Source organism: Dipodomys spectabilis, unplaced genomic scaffold (genome assembly GCF_019054845.1).
Source record: "Dipodomys spectabilis isolate Male_0828 unplaced genomic scaffold, ASM1905484v1 ptg000087l, whole genome shotgun sequence".
NCBI lineage: Eukaryota > Metazoa > Chordata > Mammalia > Rodentia > Heteromyidae > Dipodomys > Dipodomys spectabilis.
Window position 1 is genome coordinate 317,357 of NW_024870764.1, and position 17,446 is coordinate 334,802.

The following is a 17,446-nucleotide window of genomic DNA, read 5'->3' on the forward strand; positions in this document are numbered from 1 at the left end:
ACAGTGTTACAATTTGGGTTTTGCCAAGATCAAGCCACCTGCTGTATCCCCAGCAGGGCCAGGGGGAGTCTCCCAGTGCTGGCCCACTTGCTCGAATTAGGCACATTAGGTACGGAGATAAGACTTCACAATCGGCAAGGGATTTATCAGCTAGTGGTGTATCACTTGGCTAGCATTCCCAAGGCCCTGGGTGCCATCTGCAACATGGCAAAAACAACAAAAACCCCACACATCACAATGGGAGCCCCAAGTCCTCAGCAGGCTCATTCAACTGGCTCAAGGTGCAATTTCATCTCCCAGGAAGATGTTGCCTCTATCCTAGCATGAAAGGCTCTTGGGGGTGTGTTTGAATGGGCTAAATTGACAAGAGATAGCTGCCACCTCCCTGGATTCCTAGCCAACACAGCTCTGGCCTTCACACAGCAACTGGCTCGGCGCTGAGGTGTAGCCAGGTCCCAAGGTGGTGCCTCTCTCCCCAGGGCTCCGAGGTTAAGTTTTCCAGAAGCAAAATGGGCCCTTCCTCAGATTGTTCCAAAACAGTGTGTTCTTCCGCTGAGATGTAGCAGTAGACGTTTCCTCTAATTCTCAAAGACTATCGTGAGAACTAAGAGAGTCTTCACAACGATTTGACCCTGCCCACGAACGAACGATCCCAGAATCTTCAGGCCCCACCCTCTGAATAGGAACTGGGTAAAGCCAGGCAGCTAAAACACCTGCCCAACACCAGGTTGCCACCACACCTTTCCTCTCCGAACACACTCACCAAAATTCTCTTCCTCCTCAAGCTGCGAGGAACCAGCTACCTGCTCCCTGATAAGTAAAAGTTAGCTCTAGCGGCTGAGAAGCAGACACAAAACCCTCTGGCCAAAGGGCCAGTAGCTGCACGGTCATCCACACAACACAAACAGGAGCCAGAGTTACAGACCCCAGACCCCCAAAACGAGGGATCAAAATCACGGAAAGAATTTACAGTAGGGGGCTGCAATCAAATACTGAGCCCCTTTCAACATACAACCATCAGTGTCACGGATGGGAACTCCTGAGGAGAAAAAGTCGCCATACATATCCCTGCGCGCGCACGCGCTTGCGTGTGCGCACACGCACGCACACACACGCGTGCGCGCACACACACATACTCACACACACAACACACACCACACACACACACACACACACACACACACACAGAGTTACGGCCAAGCCCCTTGATGGGCAAAGACCAGAGGCAAGATATACAACACCCCAAGGATAAATATCAATCGCTTTCTCCTCGCCTTCGTCCCTAACCTCCCCACGCTACAGGACATTTCCCTATAGATAGAAAAGTAGCAAAGTAACAGAGCAATCACATTCTCAATAATAAAGTTCGGCGTAGCACTACCCACTTACAACGTACCTCCCTTCCCCCTATCCGCGCGCACCCATCCCAAGTCCCAATCGCGCACGCGCTTCTGCTTTCATAAAGAGGAGGGGGGGGGAACACCCCCTCCTGGGCTCGGACCATGCATGCATAGCTTGGCTGGGTGCAAAAATCGCTGGGCTGCAGTCCGTCTTCGCGCCTCTTTATGAACACTGCACCTCCGCCCCAGCCCCTTACCTCCGCCCCCACGACCAGCGGCGACGCTCACCTTCTCTGCCCGGGCTGTCAAGGGAGGGCTCCCAGGCATCACCTCGGCCCGCCGCCACCTCCTCCTAAACTCACAGCTGTCGGGCCGGTGTTCACAGCAATCAAGTCACAGGGCAGCAAAGGGGAAAGGGATAGGGGAGTAGCGCCAGGCGCGCGGCCCTCCTAAGGGTCGGCCCTCTCAGGGAAACTCAATGCTGCCTACTCCCAGCCGGCCGCAATACCCAGCACAAAATGGCGACGAGGAGACGGCAGCCGGCACTCCGACCACCATCCACCTACTAAGGGAGCGCGCTCTGGCCAGCCTCGTCTATTGGCCGCCGCCCGCCAGGGCCAGCCCTTGTCTCCTCTGATTGGCAGCCATATGCCACCTCCCCACACCCGTGAGAACGCCCCAGAAAGTCCAAAAAAAGAGTAGCTGTGGGCCAATCCTGTAAGGCCCGCTTTTTCGTAGCTTGCCTATCCTTTGAAGTTGAAAGGCAAGCGGGAGCTCCACCTCTTTTCTCTAAGGACCTCCCAGATGTCATCACTTACATGGGAGGGATGTGAGAGAGGTCAAGAAAAAAAAATTTCTCAGCCTGCTCACAGAGATAAAAGAACGGATTGGGGCGGGGGGCTGACAGGGACGAGAAAGAGAATTCCTCAATGCTCCTCCCCACTCCTGAACTACGATCCGGGATCTATTTCGTGAGGGGAGGGCGGAGCGACAATGATCTCACGGTAGTTAACTGCAGCTGCGCACACTCGTATTTCCGTCTCCGCCCCGAGATCCAGCGGCACAATCTGTCATGGCGGCCGGACTGTTGAGATTGTGTACTCACCGCCTTTTGGCGGCCGCGACGACTCGCGGCCTCCCTGCTGCTCGAGTGCGTTGGGAATCCGGCTCCTCCCGGGCTGTGGTTGCCCAGACTGTTGTGGCGGGAAAACGGGCGCCAGAACCGGCCGCCCAGTGGCTGGAGGATCCCGAACCGGAGGACGAGAATGTCTATGAGAAGGTGAGAGGGACTGGGAACGGGATGCCGGAGGGGTCAGTTGGGGACCGGCGGGCGGGGGCATTCTAGAGGACGTTCTTTTGAAATTGAAGACTGCGCAACTGGCAAAAACTTTTAATTTGGTGATTTTTTTTTTCCCTAGCTTGTTTTCCTCTTTTGTGCCCTGATATCTTTGGTCCAGGGTCGGGGGGGAGGGAGTGCTTTTATTTGCAGACAAATCAAACCTAAAATGGGTAGCGTTCAAAACGGAGTACAGGACATATAGTCCTCATACTCTTTAACACTGATACAGGCCACTTGCTTAGAGCAAGTCTCTGCTCTAAACACTTTGTATGTATTCATCTGCTCCTTAAAATCCGATTTTGAAGTGGTCATAACATCTACCTCATATAATTCAGTGGGTCAGAATGCTCACAACTGCAGCTGGTACTTTGAAAGTATTCAGCCTTAGGAGATACTTATTACCACGGCCTGCTTCACTGGGATATTGAAAAGTTTATGAATTTGAAAACGCCTATCACATGTATATGGTGCAATGGGAAACCTGGATAGGCGGAGGGGGCTGTTTTATTAGGTTGAACCATGGGGAATTGCCAATATTCAATTCTTTTTGACTCATATAAATAGCCCTTTCCAGTGTCCTAAGAAGAAGCACAATAATTTAGTGAGGGAGGGAAATTGTTCTGAGGGGGAGACTGGAAAGCAGGTTGTACAAGACCTAGCATACCACTTTGTGGAGAAGCAGGAAGCACTCATAAACCTCTCTTTCTCCACAGAACCCAGACTATCATGGTTATGATGAGAACCCTGCTGTGGACCTCTGGAACATGCGGGTTGTTTTCTTCTTTGGCATGTCGATTGTCCTGATCTTGGGCACCACCTTTGTGGCTTATATGCCTGACTACGGGTATATAGGATGCCCCAAGAGAAGGGCAGGGGCAGAGGGAGGGGTGGTGGTTGAAAGGATCTTTGAATGGTGGGTAATGGGGTGCTGAGATGGGGCTGGTGTCCAGTTCCAAATCCTTACATGTGCTTTTGCTACTGCTGCCTCCAGGATGCATGAGTGGGCCCGCCGAGAAGCTGAGAGGCTGGTGAAGTACCGAGAGGCCAATGGCCTCCCGATCATGGAGTCCAACTACTTTGACCCCAGTAAGATCCAGCTGCCAGAGGATGAGGACTAATCTGTTGTTGAATGGAGTTTAGAACGTCTACCTTTCTCCTCATAATATCTAATTAAAGCACTTGAAAGTTTGACTGGCTGCTGTTGCTTTTGTACACACACACAGACACACACAGAAATTGAAGCCTGTCTGCAAAATGGCTCACAATTTTCTCCCACAGCAGATAGGAGGACGAGAACAAAAGACACAATCTTTTTCTGTGTGTGTGCTAGTCTGTGGCTTGATCTCAGGACCTGGTGCTGTCACTGAGCTATTTTGCTCAAGGCTAGCACTCTACCATTTGATCCACAGCTCCATTTTGGGCCTTTTAATGTCTAGAGATAAGGAGTTTCACGGACTTTCCTGCCTGTGCTGCCTTCTAACTATGGTCCTCAGATCTCAGTCTCCTGAGTAGCTAGGATTATAGGTGTCAGCCACCAGTGCCTAGCTCTGCAATGGTTATTTTTTGTGTCTCAATTCTCATGGGGGGAGGGTTAAAGAGATTGGAGGACAGGGCCGGGAGAAGTGCCTGGACAATGATCCACCTATTTTATACTTTCCATCATAGCCAAGATGACAGGTGTGCTAGCTCTTGGTTGATAAAGGGTCTCTTGAACTTTTCTGCCGGGGCTGGACTCCAGCCTCCATCCTCTCAATCTCCTCCCAAGTCAATAGCATTACAGGCTTGAGCCACTGGTACACGAAGGTAATTGCTAATATTTATAAGATATTCCCTAGTAGACTTTTCTCTTTTTTTTTGGGGGGGGGGGTCCGGTCATGGGGCTTGAACTCTGGGGCCTGGGCGCTGTCTCTCAGCTCTTCAGCTCAAGGCTAGTGCTCTACCACATGAGCCACAGCATCACTTCCGGCTTTTTTCTTATTTGCTTATGTGCTGCTGAGGAATCGAACCCAGGGCCTCAGGCATGCAAGGCAAGCGCTCTACCACTGAGCCACCTTCCCAGCCCCCTAGTAGACTTTTCTATAATATTTTCTTTATATTGTATGGGCACTGGGGCTTGAACTCAGGACCTCACAATCTTTTTTTTTTTTTTTTGGTCCGATTGTGGGGCCTGAACTCTGGGCCTGGGCGCTGTCCCTCAGCCCTTCAGCTCAAGGCTAGCACTCTACCACTTGAGCCACAGTACCACTTCCGGCTTTTTTTTTTCTGCTTATGTGGTGCTGAGGAATCGAACCCAGGGCCTCATGCATGCAAGGCAAGCACTCTACCACTGAGCCACCTTCCCAGCCCCAGGACCTCACAATCTTCCTTAGCTTTTATGCTCAAGGCTGGTGCTCTACCACTTGACACATACTTCCATGTCTGGCTTTTTGGTGGTTAATTGGGAGATATGAGTCAGGGATTTCCATGTCCAGGCTGGCTTTGAATCATGGTCCTCAGATCTCAGCTTCCTAATTAGCTAGAATTTTGAACATGAGTCACCTATGTTTGGCAAAATGTGGTTTGAGAAAGCTACTTTGTGGGAGGGTACATGTGGGTATACATGCATGTGTGCGCGCACACACGTGGATCCGGGAGCTTAAACTCAGGGCCTGGGTTCTGTTTAAGCCTTTTTTGCTCAAGGCTAATGCTCTACCACTTGAGCTACATTCCACTTTAGGTCTTTTGGTGATTAATTGGAGAAAAAAAGTCTCACAAACTTTCCTGCCCAGGCTGGCTTTGAACCTTGATTCTGGCATCTCAGCCTCCTGAGTAGCTAGGATTACAGACATGAGCCATTGGTGCCCAGAGAAGCTCTGTGTGTGTGTGTGTGTGTGTGTATGTGTGTGTGTGTGAATAAAGCTGATAAACAGAAAGGTTACAATTACATAAATTGGATAATGAATACTTTACTTTTTTTTGGTCTGTTGTGGGGCCTGAACTCGGCCTGGGCGCTGTCCCTCAGCTCTTCAGCTCAAAGCTAGTGCTCAACCACTTGAGCCATAGCCCCATTTCCAGTTTTCTGGTGGTTTTATTGGAGATAAGAGTCTCATGGAGGGCTGGGAAGGTGGCTCAGTGGTAGAGTGCTTGCCTTGCATGCATGAGGCCCTGGGTTCAATTCCTCAGCATCACATAAGTAAAAAAGAAAAAAGCCAGCAGTGGCGCTGTGGCTCAAGTGGTAGAGCGCTAGCCTTGAGCTGAAGAGCTGAGGAACAGCACCCAGGCCCAGAGTTCAGGCCCCACGACCAGACCAAAAAAAAAAAAAAAAGAGTCTCATGGACTTTCCTGCCCAGGCTGGCTTTGAAATGTGATCCTCAGATCTCAGCCTCCTGAGTAGCTAGGATTATAGGTGTGGGCCACCATTGGGTGGCAAGAGTACATTTGTTTTCTGACACTGTCAACCCTTCCTTCACATTCTCCCAGTATTCCCCTTCCATCCCCATTCAAAAATTGTATAGTTCATTTTCAACATAGTATCTAGTTTTCTGTGCATTCCCCAAAACATACAAATGAACAAACAAAACAGAAAAGCAAAGGAAAACAGCAACAAAGAAACCTTGTTTCCATTTTCTGCACTTCATTTTGACAAATATTTTGTATTATCAGAGGCACAAAGGCAGAGGTGAAACAAAGGACAAACTGAACCAATGCAACAGCAATATTCACAAGACAATATGTTGGAAATGAACTTTACAACTGGGAGTGGGGGCAGTTTACAGGGGGAGGAAAAGTGGGAGAAAAATAATGGGAGGGGGTAATGATGTTTGACAATGTACTCACTACCTTAGGTATGTAACTGTAACCCCTCTGTACATCACTTGACAATAACATTAACTTAAAAAAAAAAACTTTTGTTTTGAAAAACATGATCACAGAGAAATCAGTTTCAGGTCTAACTTTGTAAAATATTTTGGTTAATCGAATTTTAATGTATTTAAACAGTTACACTTTATTTTTCACACCATAATTCATCCCTAGTGATCTGAATGAAAGTCCAATACCTAAGCTCTAGAGGAGATCCTCAAGACCACAGCAGGCCGAGTTGAAATGTTATGATCCCACCTCCAGAAGTCTATTTTCTTGTAAAGCCATTGTTCAAAGAGTCGTGGGCCCATTGTGTACTTAATGTCATGACAATCATTCACAGCCCCAGGTAATGGGCCTGGACCAAGACACTGTAAATGCACCAGCAGAGAGAAGCTGGGATGGGCTCAGGCAAGGCTGCTGTCCTGGCGCTGGGTTGTGTCTGGCTAGCTAGTGGACCCAAACTTAGGGTTTGGACCAGTCCCTTTGCCATGAGGAGGCGTGAATTAAAACTTGACTGATGGCTTTTTCAACGAATGAGAACCCCAGTGCCAGGGAGACCTTGAATAACAGTCGTTATTTGGCCTTAGAAAGGCGGTTCTTGTTTTGATTGACCCATTTATCATCCAATAAGCATGTCTTCTTGAACGGGGTGGGGGGGGGGGGTTGGATGAACAGATGAAGTAAAAGCGAGACTTGTCCTAATTAGAAAAGATTTATGAGGGGCTGGGAAGTTGGCTCAGTGGTAGAGTGCTTGCCGTGCATGCATGAGGCCCTGGGTTCAATTTCTCAGCACCACATAAGCAGAAAAAGCCGGAAGGGGCGCGGTGGCTCAAGTGGTAGAGTGCAGGCCTTGAGCTGAAGAGCTGAGGGACAGCGCCCAGGCCCAGAGTTCAGCCCCTACGACGGACAAAAAAAAAAAAAAAAAAGAAAAGATTTATGATAATTTTAGTTGGAAAAAAAATCCTCACTCTAGGGGCTGGGAAGTTGGCTCAGTGGTAGAGCGCTTGCCTTGCATGCCTGAGGCCCTGGGTTCGATTCCTCAGCACCACATAAGCAAAAAGAAAAAAAAACCGGAAGTGGCGCTGTGGCTCAAGTGGTAGAGTGCTAGCCTTGAGCTGAAGAGTTGAGGGGCAGTGCCCAGGCCCAGAGTTCAGGCCCCACAACCGGACCAAAAAAAAAAAAAATCCTCACTCTAGAGCAGTTTAGCTTTCTTGTTGAGTAGAAACGGCAGCTTCACACTGTATCAGTGAAGAAAGCAATCTCAGAGAAGAAAGCAATCTCACACAAGGCAGTTTTGGGGGTGGGAACCTGATTTCAAATGCAAGGATTCTGAGGTGATTGACAGGTAGTTTCAGGATGGGCATCTGTAGGGATCAGTAATGGTTAAGGGGTTCAGGTTTGTCTGGACCATCCATGATCTCTGATGACAGTGAGCAGAATCAAACAATTGACCAAGCCCACACCTACTCATCTGTAACTTCAACTCTGAATCTGTACTTCACAGAGATTCTGGACACAGAAAACATATTTTCTGGAGACAGATAAAATTTTATAATCTTTTGGTTATTTATAGTATACATTTAGATATGTGTGTTTGGAGTGCTGCAGAAGGACCTGAGATGCGCATTTAGGAGTGGATAGCATCAAGGCACTGGTGCTCACAACTGTAATCCTAGATACTCAGAAGGCTGAGATCTGAGGATCCCAATTCAAAGCCAGTCCTGGCAGGAAAGTCTGTGTGACTCTCATCTCTACTTAACTAGCAAAGTATGGGACTGGAAGCATGGTTCAAGTGGTAAAGCATCAGAGGAGAGAGACAGTTCAAGGCCTTGAGTTTAAGACTAACATACACACTAGCACACACACACACACACACACACACACACACACACACACACACACAAAATGGATGGCAGTTAAAACTGGAAATGATTAAACAGGATGTAATCATATCATATATACACATGATTGTTATTGAGGAACTATTTGTGGAGGCCACAGGGAGGAGAAAGAGGGAAAGAGAATGATGAGTGGTGAACAATGCCAAAATTCATTGCCTCTATAGGTGAAGATGGCATAAGGCAATCCACTGAAAGCTGTTGCAAAACAGGAAACTTTAGGCTGGACAGGAAAAAGACAGAGACATAGAGAATGTTAAATCAATCAGTGTACAATATTTACATGCATGAATGCCAGGGTGGAAAACCTCTGTAAATCAATATACATGAGTAAAAATGAGTATAAGCCAGGTGCTGGTGGGTCATGCCTGTAATTCTAGCTATGTAGGAGGTTGAACTCTGAGGATCACAGTTCGAAGCTAGCCGCAGCCAGAAAATCCATGAGACTTTTATCTTCTATTAACCACACAAAGGCCAAAAGCGGAGCTATGGCTCAAATGGCAGAACATTAGCTTTGAGTGAAAAAGCTCAAGGACAGTTCCCAGGCCCTGAGTTCAAGCCTCAGGACTGGTACCACACACAAAGAAATGAGTGTATGTGGTGTATGTGGTATGCTGCAGTAAGTTCCTCTTTAAGTTCAGGTCTGTAATATCTGAGAAAAAAGCTGTATAGAATTGGTGACTTTTTCTTTTTCTTTTTCCCTTTTTGTGTGCCAGGAGGGCTGGCCACTATATTCCCCCAATAAAGTTGTAGAAAATTGGTGGGTTTTCTTTTGTCCTTTTTCTGCCAGTCCTGGGGCTTCAACTCAAGGCTTGGGAACTGTCTCTGAACTTCTTTTGCTCAAGGCTAGCACTTGACCACTTGAGGCACAGAGCCACTTCTGGCTTTTTCTGTTTATGTGGTACTGAGGAATTGAACCCAGAGCCTCATACATGCTAGGCAAGCACTCTATCCCTAAGCCACATTCCCATCTCTTCAACTCTATTTTTTGATTGATTGATTGATTGTAGGTCAAGGCGAGTGCTCTAATACTTGAGCCACAGCGCCATTTGTCACTTTTTTTTTTGTAGTTTTAGTGGAGATAAGACCCTCACAGGCTTTCCTGCCAGTCTGGCTGTGATCTTCAAATCTCAGCCTCTGAGAAGTTAGGGTTACAGGTATGAGCCATTGGCACTTGGCTATACTCTTACTTTTAGAATATACTTTGTCCAATAGTAATATTGAAAATCTTTTTAAATAGTTTGTTCAATTTAATTTGATGTTTGGAAATCTCACAGCAGAAGTATAAATCATGAGTATAAATAGTTTCATTGGTAACTCCAATTTAGTTTTTTGGTCAGTTGTGGGGTTTGAATTCAGAACTGGGGAGCTGTCAAGAAGCTCTATTTGTTCAAGGCTAACACTCTACCACTTTGAGCCACAGCACCACTTCTGATTTTCTGGTAGTTAATTGGTGATAAGAGTTTCACAGACTTTCCTGCTCAGGATGGCTTTGAACTGTGATCCTCAGATCTCAGCCTCCTGAGTAGCTAGGATTACGGGTGTGAGCCACTGGTGCCCATATCCAAAAAATTTTAAACTAATATTAGCATGTATATGTATATCTGTTCCATACTTTTGCTTTCATTTATGAATATCTTTTATTCCTTTTTTTTCTTTTTCTTTTTTTATCAGTTGCGGGCCTGGACACTGTCCCTCAGCTCTTCAGCTCAAGGCTAGCACTCTACCACTTGAGCTACTTCCAGCTTTTCAGCTTATGTGGTGCTGAGGAATCAAACCCAGGGCATCATGCATGCAAGGAAAGCACTCTACCACTGAGCCACCTTCCCAGCCCCCATAAATCGGGTTGAGATTTTTTTTTTGTTGGTCATGGGGTCTAAACTCTGGGCTTGGGCACTGCCCCTCAGCTCTTCAGCTCAAGGCTAGAGCTCTACCACTTGAGCCACAGTGTCACTTCCCGCTTTTACTGCTTATGTGTGCTGAGGAATCAAACCCAGGGCCTCATGCATGCAAAGCAAGCTCCCAGCCCTATGAATATCTTTATATTTGAAATATATTTCTGATTGGTAGCATGGAGTCTGAATTCATTTTTGTATCCAATTTGACAATATCACTTAGGTGGCTCAATGATAGAGTGCCTGCTTTGTAGCACAAAAACCCTGAATTAAATTCCCAACACTCCTCTCCCTAAACTATCTGATATCTTCTTTTTGACTAAAATGATTAGATCCTTTCTATTTAATGTAATAGTTATAAGGTAGTTGATTCTATCATCTTAAGTCTATTGTTTTGCTATTTGTTTAAATTTGTCCATCTGTTTTTGGTTTAAAAGTTTGTATTTTTCTATTTTTAAAAATCAGTTATACTTTGTTGGTGGTGGTCATGGGACTTGAACTTGGCCTAGGCTCTATCCGTGAGCTTTTCTGCTCAAGGCTACTTTGAGCCACAGCTCTACTTCTGGTTTGCTGGTGGTTAGTTGGAGATAAGAGCCTCATGGATTTTCTTGGTTGGGCTGGCTTTGAACCAGGATCCACAGATCTCAGCCTCCTGAGTAGTTAGTATTATAGAAGTGAGCCACCAGCACCTGACCATTATTATTATTTCATTGTAAATATTACATTAAATAGAAATGATTTAATAATGGTACCATAATCCTCTCAATCTCAGCCTCTCATGTAGTTTGGGATGACAGACATGTACCACAGAGTTTGGCTGGTTGACAGGTTTTTAAAAAATTAATTATTTTGCTGGGTGCCAGGGCTCCCACCTGTAACCCTAGCTACTCAGGAGGCTGAGATCTGAGGGTTGTACTTCAAAATCAGTCGGCAGGAAAAGTCTGAGACTTTTATCTCTAGTTAGCCACCCCCAAAAAGCCAGAAGTGGAACTATGGCTCAAGTGATAGAGCCCTAGCTTTGAGCAAAAGCTCAGGGACAACACCCAGTCCCTGAGTTCAAGCCCTGGGACTGGCATTCACATAAAAATATTTATTACTCTAAAGATGTCCTAAAAAGAAGAGACTTGGCCCCTGGAGGTGGAATTAGAGGACATGGTGCTAATAGCCTAGATTTGACTTTATCCTGTGGAAGGATAGATCCTGACTCAATTTCCGGCAGGAGAGGTTCGGAACTCACTTTCTGGATGGAGAGGTTAGAATTTAGTTTCTGAATGGTGTGGGTGGCTCACACCTGTAGTCCTAGCTATTCAGGAGGCTGAGATCTCACCGTTCAAAGCCAGCTCCAGCAGAAAAATCCCTATGAGACTCTTTTTTTTTGGGGGGGGGTGGTCCAGTTGTGGCCTGAACTCTGGGCCTGGGTGCTGTCCCTCAGCTCTTCAGCTCAAGGCAAGTGCTCTACCACTGAGCCATCTTCCCAGCTCTGAGACTCTTATTTACAAGTGGCCACTCAAAACACAGGAATTGGTGCTGTGGCTCGAAGTTGTAGAGCACTAGCCTTGAGCAAAAGAGCTCAGAGACAGTGCCCAGGGCCGTGAGTTCAAGCCCCACAACTGAAAAAGTTACAAAAAAGAATTTAACTTCTGAAGCAAAACATGGATTTTATATTCTGGACTCCATGCCCAATATGGACAATGTGGTTTGACACGATGCTCTGATTTGATTATTGACCTTATGTCTGGGTGATGTCCCTTAGCATTTTCACTCAAGGCTGTTGCTCTACCACTTGGACCATACCCTTCACTTCTGGCTTTTTGCTGGTTAATTGAAGGTAAGAGTCTCGTACATTTGTCTTTCCCAGGCTGGCTTTAAACCACAATCCTCAGATCTCAGTCTTTTAAGTAGCTAAGATTAGAGGTGTTAGCAAATGATATCCAGCACTTACCTTTATAACAAGCAACTTTTTTTTTTTGTCAGTCATGGGGCTTGAACTCTGGGCCTGAGTGTTGTACCTCAGCAATTCAGCTTGAGGCTAGCCCTCTACCACTTGAGCTACAGTGCCATTTCCAGTTTTCTTGTGGTTTATTGGAGTTTCATGGACTTTCTTGCCCAGGCTGGCTTTGAACCACGATCCTCAGATCTCAGCCTCCTGAGTAGCTAGGATTACAAGCATGAGCCACTGGTGCCTGGCAACAAGCAACTTTTATAGGAAGATGTTACCTGGTTTCTCAAGGGAGCCTGCTAAGAATTGCCTAGGTTAAGTGTGGTCAGGACTTTGCATTCTTGTCATACCTAGCAACAATGTGGAGGGACTCTCAGGGACCTTGACAGATTGTCTTTGGCAAATAATATGGACCAGATGGCCTGCTTTGTGGTTTGACAAAATGTTCTGATTTGATTATTGATCTTAAGTTTGGGTTTGCAGGTCGACCAGATGTTCTTTAGGAGGCTAGCCAGCTATCATGAAGGGGTGTATATGTCTTCTATTTCTGGTTTCAGATCACCCTCTCTCTCTCTCTCTCTGTCTCTCTCTCTCTCTGTCTCTCTGTCTCTCTCTCTTTCTCTCTCTCTCTCTCTGTATCTGTCTCTCTCTTGTGTCAGTCCTGGAGCTTGAACTCGGCCTAAGCACTGTCCCTGAGCTTTTTAAAATTTTTTGTTCAAGACTAGCACTTTACCACTTAAACCACAGCTCCATTTCTGTACTTCTGTATGTGTGTGTGTGAGAGAGAGAGAGAGAGAGAGAGACAGAGAGACAGAGACAGAGAGACAGAGAAAGACAGAGAGAGAGAGAGAGAATGCGCGTGTGTGGTTAATTGGAGAGTCTCCTGGACATTCCCTGTCCCCGTCTGGCTTTGAACCACAGTCTTCAAATCTGAGCTTCCAGAGTAGCTAGGATACAGGCATGAGCCACTAGCACCTGTCTCATCCCTAGTCTCTTAAGGGTCCACAATAAAGAACTCTATGACATCTTTGGAGCCCTGGGGGCCTCCATGTGCCAGCCCCATTACTCTCTGAATTCTCTCCACTGAGAAAAGGAGATAGGAAGGAACCAAGTGGAGACCAGACAGGGAGTGGATTACAGTGAAGAGTGGGCGAGAGAAGCAGGTTACTGTTGCTTCAGATCTGCCATATTCCTTGGAAAGCCCCAATGAAAAGGAAGGCTTTTTCAAGTTGGATTTGAGCTCGTTCATTCAAACAAACCATCTGTAGCTCCCCCGACTTGTATGTGAGTGTATTAGATCTTCATAAACATACCCAAGGCTAGGAACTAAGCTTATGCCAGACTTCTGGCCAAGTCCCAGACTAACCACTAGGTGGTGCACACAAGGAACAGAGCTGAATAACACTGAAAAGCTGGTGAAACTGAATTCACATGGAAACCACATCCACAGAAGGCAGACTAGAACTTGTGGCTAGATCCCAGCCACACAGATTGCCCCCTAAAACAAATATAACAACAGTCTTTATAGGATTTAAACAAGAGCCAAGAGCTTGTGTCTTGTAAGGTAATATTCAAAATGCCCAGGATAAGCCGGGCGCTGGTGGCTCACACCTGTAATCCTAGCTACTCAGGAGGCTGAGATCTGAGGATCGCGGTTCAAAGCCAGCCTGGGCAGGAGAGACCGTGAGACTCCTATCTCCAATAAACCACCAGAAAACCGGAAGTGGCGCTGTAGCTCAAGTGGTAGAGCGTTCGCCTTGAGCTGAAGAGCTGAGGGACAGCGCCCAGGCCCAGAGTTCAAGTCCCACGACCGACAAAAAAAAAAAAAAAAAAAAAAAGCCCAGGATACAATCTAAAATTATTCAGTATAAAAAGTAGTAATGAGGCCAAGTATGGGTGGCTTATACCTGTAAGCTTAGCTTCTCAGGAGTCTAAGAGTCACAGGTCAAAGCCAGCCTAGGCAGGAAAGTTTGTGAGACTCTTGTCTCCAATTAACCACCCAAAAGCCAGAACTGGAGATGTGGTTCAAAGTGGTAGAGCAGCAGCCTTGAGCAGAAAAGCTCAGAGATAGCACCCAGGCCCTGCATTCAATCCCCAGGACTGGCACACACACACACACACACACACACACACACACACACACACACACACACACACACACACACACACACACACACACACACTAAGAGCCGAGGTGTAGATGGCTCATATCTATAATCCTAGCTACTCAGGAGGTTGAGATCTGAGAATCAAGGTTTGAAAACAGCTTGGGCATACAAACCCTCAAGACTCTTACCTCAAGTAACCGGCCAAATGCCATAAGTGGAAACACAGATCACGTGTTAGAGAGCAAGCTCTAAGCAAAAGACCCTAACAAGAGTTTGAGGCCTGGAGTTTAAATCCTAGTACTGGTAAAAGATAACCAACAGATGCCAAGTATAAGATCATGCAGAGCTTGGAATTTTCTGATATGTACTTTAAAGCAGCTATTATAAAAAACAACTGAATGAACAATCACGAAAATTGTCAAGTTAGGTGCAATGGCTCACACTTGTAATCCAGTTATTCAGGAGGTGATTGGGAGGATTATAGTTCAGAGCTAGCCCAAGCAAAATGTTAACAATACTTAACCTCAACAATAAAGTGTTGCTCACATCTATGAAGAAGGTATTGGTAGAAGGATCATGGTCAGAGCTTAAACACCATTCACATGGAAATGTTAGAACTGAAAGAAAAAATTGTTAACATAACTGGAAGAAGTCAGGCACCGGTGGCTCACACCTGTAATCCTAGCTACTCAGGAGGCTGAGATCTGAGGGTCGAGGTTCAAAGCCAGCCTGGGAAAGAAAGCCCATGACACTTTCTTTTGTCGGATGTGGGGCTTGAACTCTGGACTTGGATGTTGTCCCTGCACTCTTCAGCTCAAGGTGAGTGCTTTACCGCTTGAGCCACAGCACCATTTCCCATTTTCTAGTGGTTTATTGGAGATGAGTCTTATGGATTTTCCTGCCCTGGCTGGCTTTGAACTGTGGTCCTCAGATCTCAGCCTCCTGAGTAGCTAGGATTACAGGCGTGAGCCACCTGTGCCCAGCTCCGTGTGACTCTTATCTCCAATTAACCACCAGCAAACCGGAAGTGGTGCTGTGGCTCAAGTGGTAGAGTGCTAGCCTTGAGCTGAAGAGCTCAGGGACAATGCCCAGTTCATGTCCCATGACTGACTAAAAATAAATAAATAAATAAAGATAATTGGAATGAATCAATAACAAAATAGAAATGACAGAGGCAAGAGCTAATGAAGTTGAAGATAAATCAATAAAAATTGTCCAACCAGTTGAAGACCGTGGCATGCACCTGTCACTCCAAGTAAATAGGTTGCAGAGATTGAGAGACCCCATCTCAATCAATAGCCGGACTCAGTGTGTGCACCTGTCATCCTGGCTACACGAGAAGTGCCAATACACAGATCACTCAGACTGGCCAGAGCATGCCTTGTATGTACAAGGCCCTATTCATAAAATAACAAAGAAAAAAAGTATTCGCGCATGGCTCAAGTGGTAGAACATCTGCCCAGCAAGTACAAGGCTCTAAGTTCAACCCCCAGGACTTCAAAAAATGAAATTTGTCCAACTAGAACAACAGAGATAAAAAGAACTTGAAAAGAACAAATCAAACTCAACCACCTCAGGAACAAAAAGTCTAATATTAAAGTCACTGGAGTCCCAGAAAGAGAGGAGAAGAAACAAGAACAAATACTTGACTAATGGTCCCAAATTTCCCAAGTTGATAAAGACACAAGCCTACAGATTCAAGAGGCTGAGAAAATCCTAAGTAGGATAAAGCCAAATAAATTACATTTAGACAGTAGAAACAAATGGGTGAAAACTAAAGACAAAAATGAAAATCCTGGAAGTGGCGCTGTGGCTCAAGCAGTAGAGCACTCGCCTTGAGCTGAAGAGCATAGGGACAGCGCCCAGGCCCAGAGTTCAAGCCCCATGACCGACCAAAAAAAAAAAAAAAAAAAAGAAAAAGAAAATCCTGAAAGCAAGGAGAAAGGAATGACAAATTACTTGCCAAGAAACAATGATTTCAACAACTATAGCTTTCTTATTGGAAACAGGAAAGCCAGAAGAAAAGGTGTATTTTTCAGGTGCTGAATGGCTGAATAAAAGAACTCTTAAATGTGAAGTCCATATCCAGTGAAAACAGCTTTCAGGAATAAAGTTGAAATAAACCTGTTCTGCTCAAAAGAAAATTGCTGGGGGCTGGGAATGTGGCTTTGTGGTAGAGTGCTTGCCTAGCATGCATGAAGCCCTGGGTTCAATTCCTCAGCACCACATAAGTAGAAAAGGCCAGAAGTGGCGCTGTGGCTCAAGTGGTAGAGTACTATTCTTGAGCAAAAGAAGCTCAAGGACAGTGCATGGGCCCTCAGTTCAAGCCCCAGGACTACCTTTAAAAAAACAAAAACAGCTGGGAAGGTGGCTCAGTGGTAGAGTGCTAGTCTGGCACACATGAGGCCCTGGGTTGGATTTCTCAGCACACATAAGCAGAAAAAGCCAGAAGTGGTGCTGTGGCTCAAGTGGTAGAGCACTAGCCTTGAGCTGAAGAGCTGAGCACCCAGGCCCAGAGTTCAGGCCTCATGACCGACAAAAACAAACAAACAAACAAACAACAACAAAAACCCTGCTGTTTGCTGTGGCTCAAGTCTGTAACCCTAGCAATTGAGAGGCTGAAATTTGAGGATCTCAGTTCAAAGCCAATTCAAGCAGACAAAACCTGCGAGACCCTTACCTCTAATTAATCAGCAAAAAGTTGAAAGTGGGGGTTTGTCTTAACTAGTCGAATGCTGGCTTCAAGTGGAAAACAAACAAACAGGTGAGAGGGTAAAACCCTGAGTTCAAGCCTGGCCAGTACAGAAAAAAAAGTAAAAAAGAAAGAAAAAGAAAGGATGGGAGGATAGACAGAAGGAAATTAAGAGAATTTCTGACCAGCAAACTTTCTCTAAAAGTATTGTTAAGCTTCCTTAATTTTTTTTCTTTTCTTTTTTTTTTTTTTTGCTTTGTTTTTGTGTTGGTTGTGGGGCTTAAACTCTGTGTCTGGATGCTGTTCCTCAGTTTTTCAGTTCAAGGCAAGTGCTCTACCACTTGAGCCACAGCACCACTTCCAGTTTTCTTTGTGGTTAATTGGAGATAAGA

At 45.9% G+C, this 17,446-nt stretch overlaps 2 protein-coding genes across 7 annotated transcripts in view; one reads left to right on the forward strand and one right to left on the reverse strand.

Moving 5' to 3' along the window:
- Rbm10 (RNA binding motif protein 10) overlaps positions 1–1,912 on the reverse strand; it is a 39,763-nt gene extending 37,851 nt beyond the window's left edge. For 5 of the 6 annotated variants that reach the window (XM_042684445.1, XM_042684444.1, XM_042684442.1 and 2 more), the window contains exon 1: positions 1,629–1,910. Coding sequence is in view for 1 of the 6 variants with exons in the window: in XM_042684446.1 (XP_042540380.1) it covers positions 1,598–1,667 (70 nt within the window). In the remaining 5 variants the exon portion in view is untranslated. Of the gene's footprint in view, positions 1–1,597 lie in introns of all 6 variants that reach the window. The other variant, XM_042684446.1, reaches the window with a different exon arrangement.
- Positions 1,913–2,198: 286 nt separating this feature from the next.
- Ndufb11 (NADH:ubiquinone oxidoreductase subunit B11) lies at positions 2,199–3,867 on the forward strand. The gene is made up of 3 exons (XM_042684447.1): positions 2,199–2,619; positions 3,393–3,523; positions 3,671–3,867. Exons 1-3 carry the CDS (start codon positions 2,413–2,415, stop codon positions 3,795–3,797), a joined length of 465 nt encoding a protein of 154 aa, XP_042540381.1. The 5' UTR covers positions 2,199–2,412; the 3' UTR covers positions 3,798–3,867.
- The last annotated feature ends 13,579 nt before the right edge of the window (positions 3,868–17,446 follow it).

Bases quoted from the DNA above. Each gene is read 5' to 3' on its own strand.
- Ndufb11 (XM_042684447.1), top strand. From the start codon at position 2,413: ATGGCGGCCGGACTGTTGAGATTGTGTACTCACCGCCTTTTGGCGGCC. The intron at 2,620-3,392 runs GTGAGAGGGACT...CTTTCTCCACAG, and splicing joins ACGAGAATGTCTATGAGAAG to AACCCAGACTATCATGGTTA. The intron at 3,524-3,670 runs GTATATAGGATG...TGCTGCCTCCAG, and splicing joins GCTTATATGCCTGACTACGG to GATGCATGAGTGGGCCCGCC.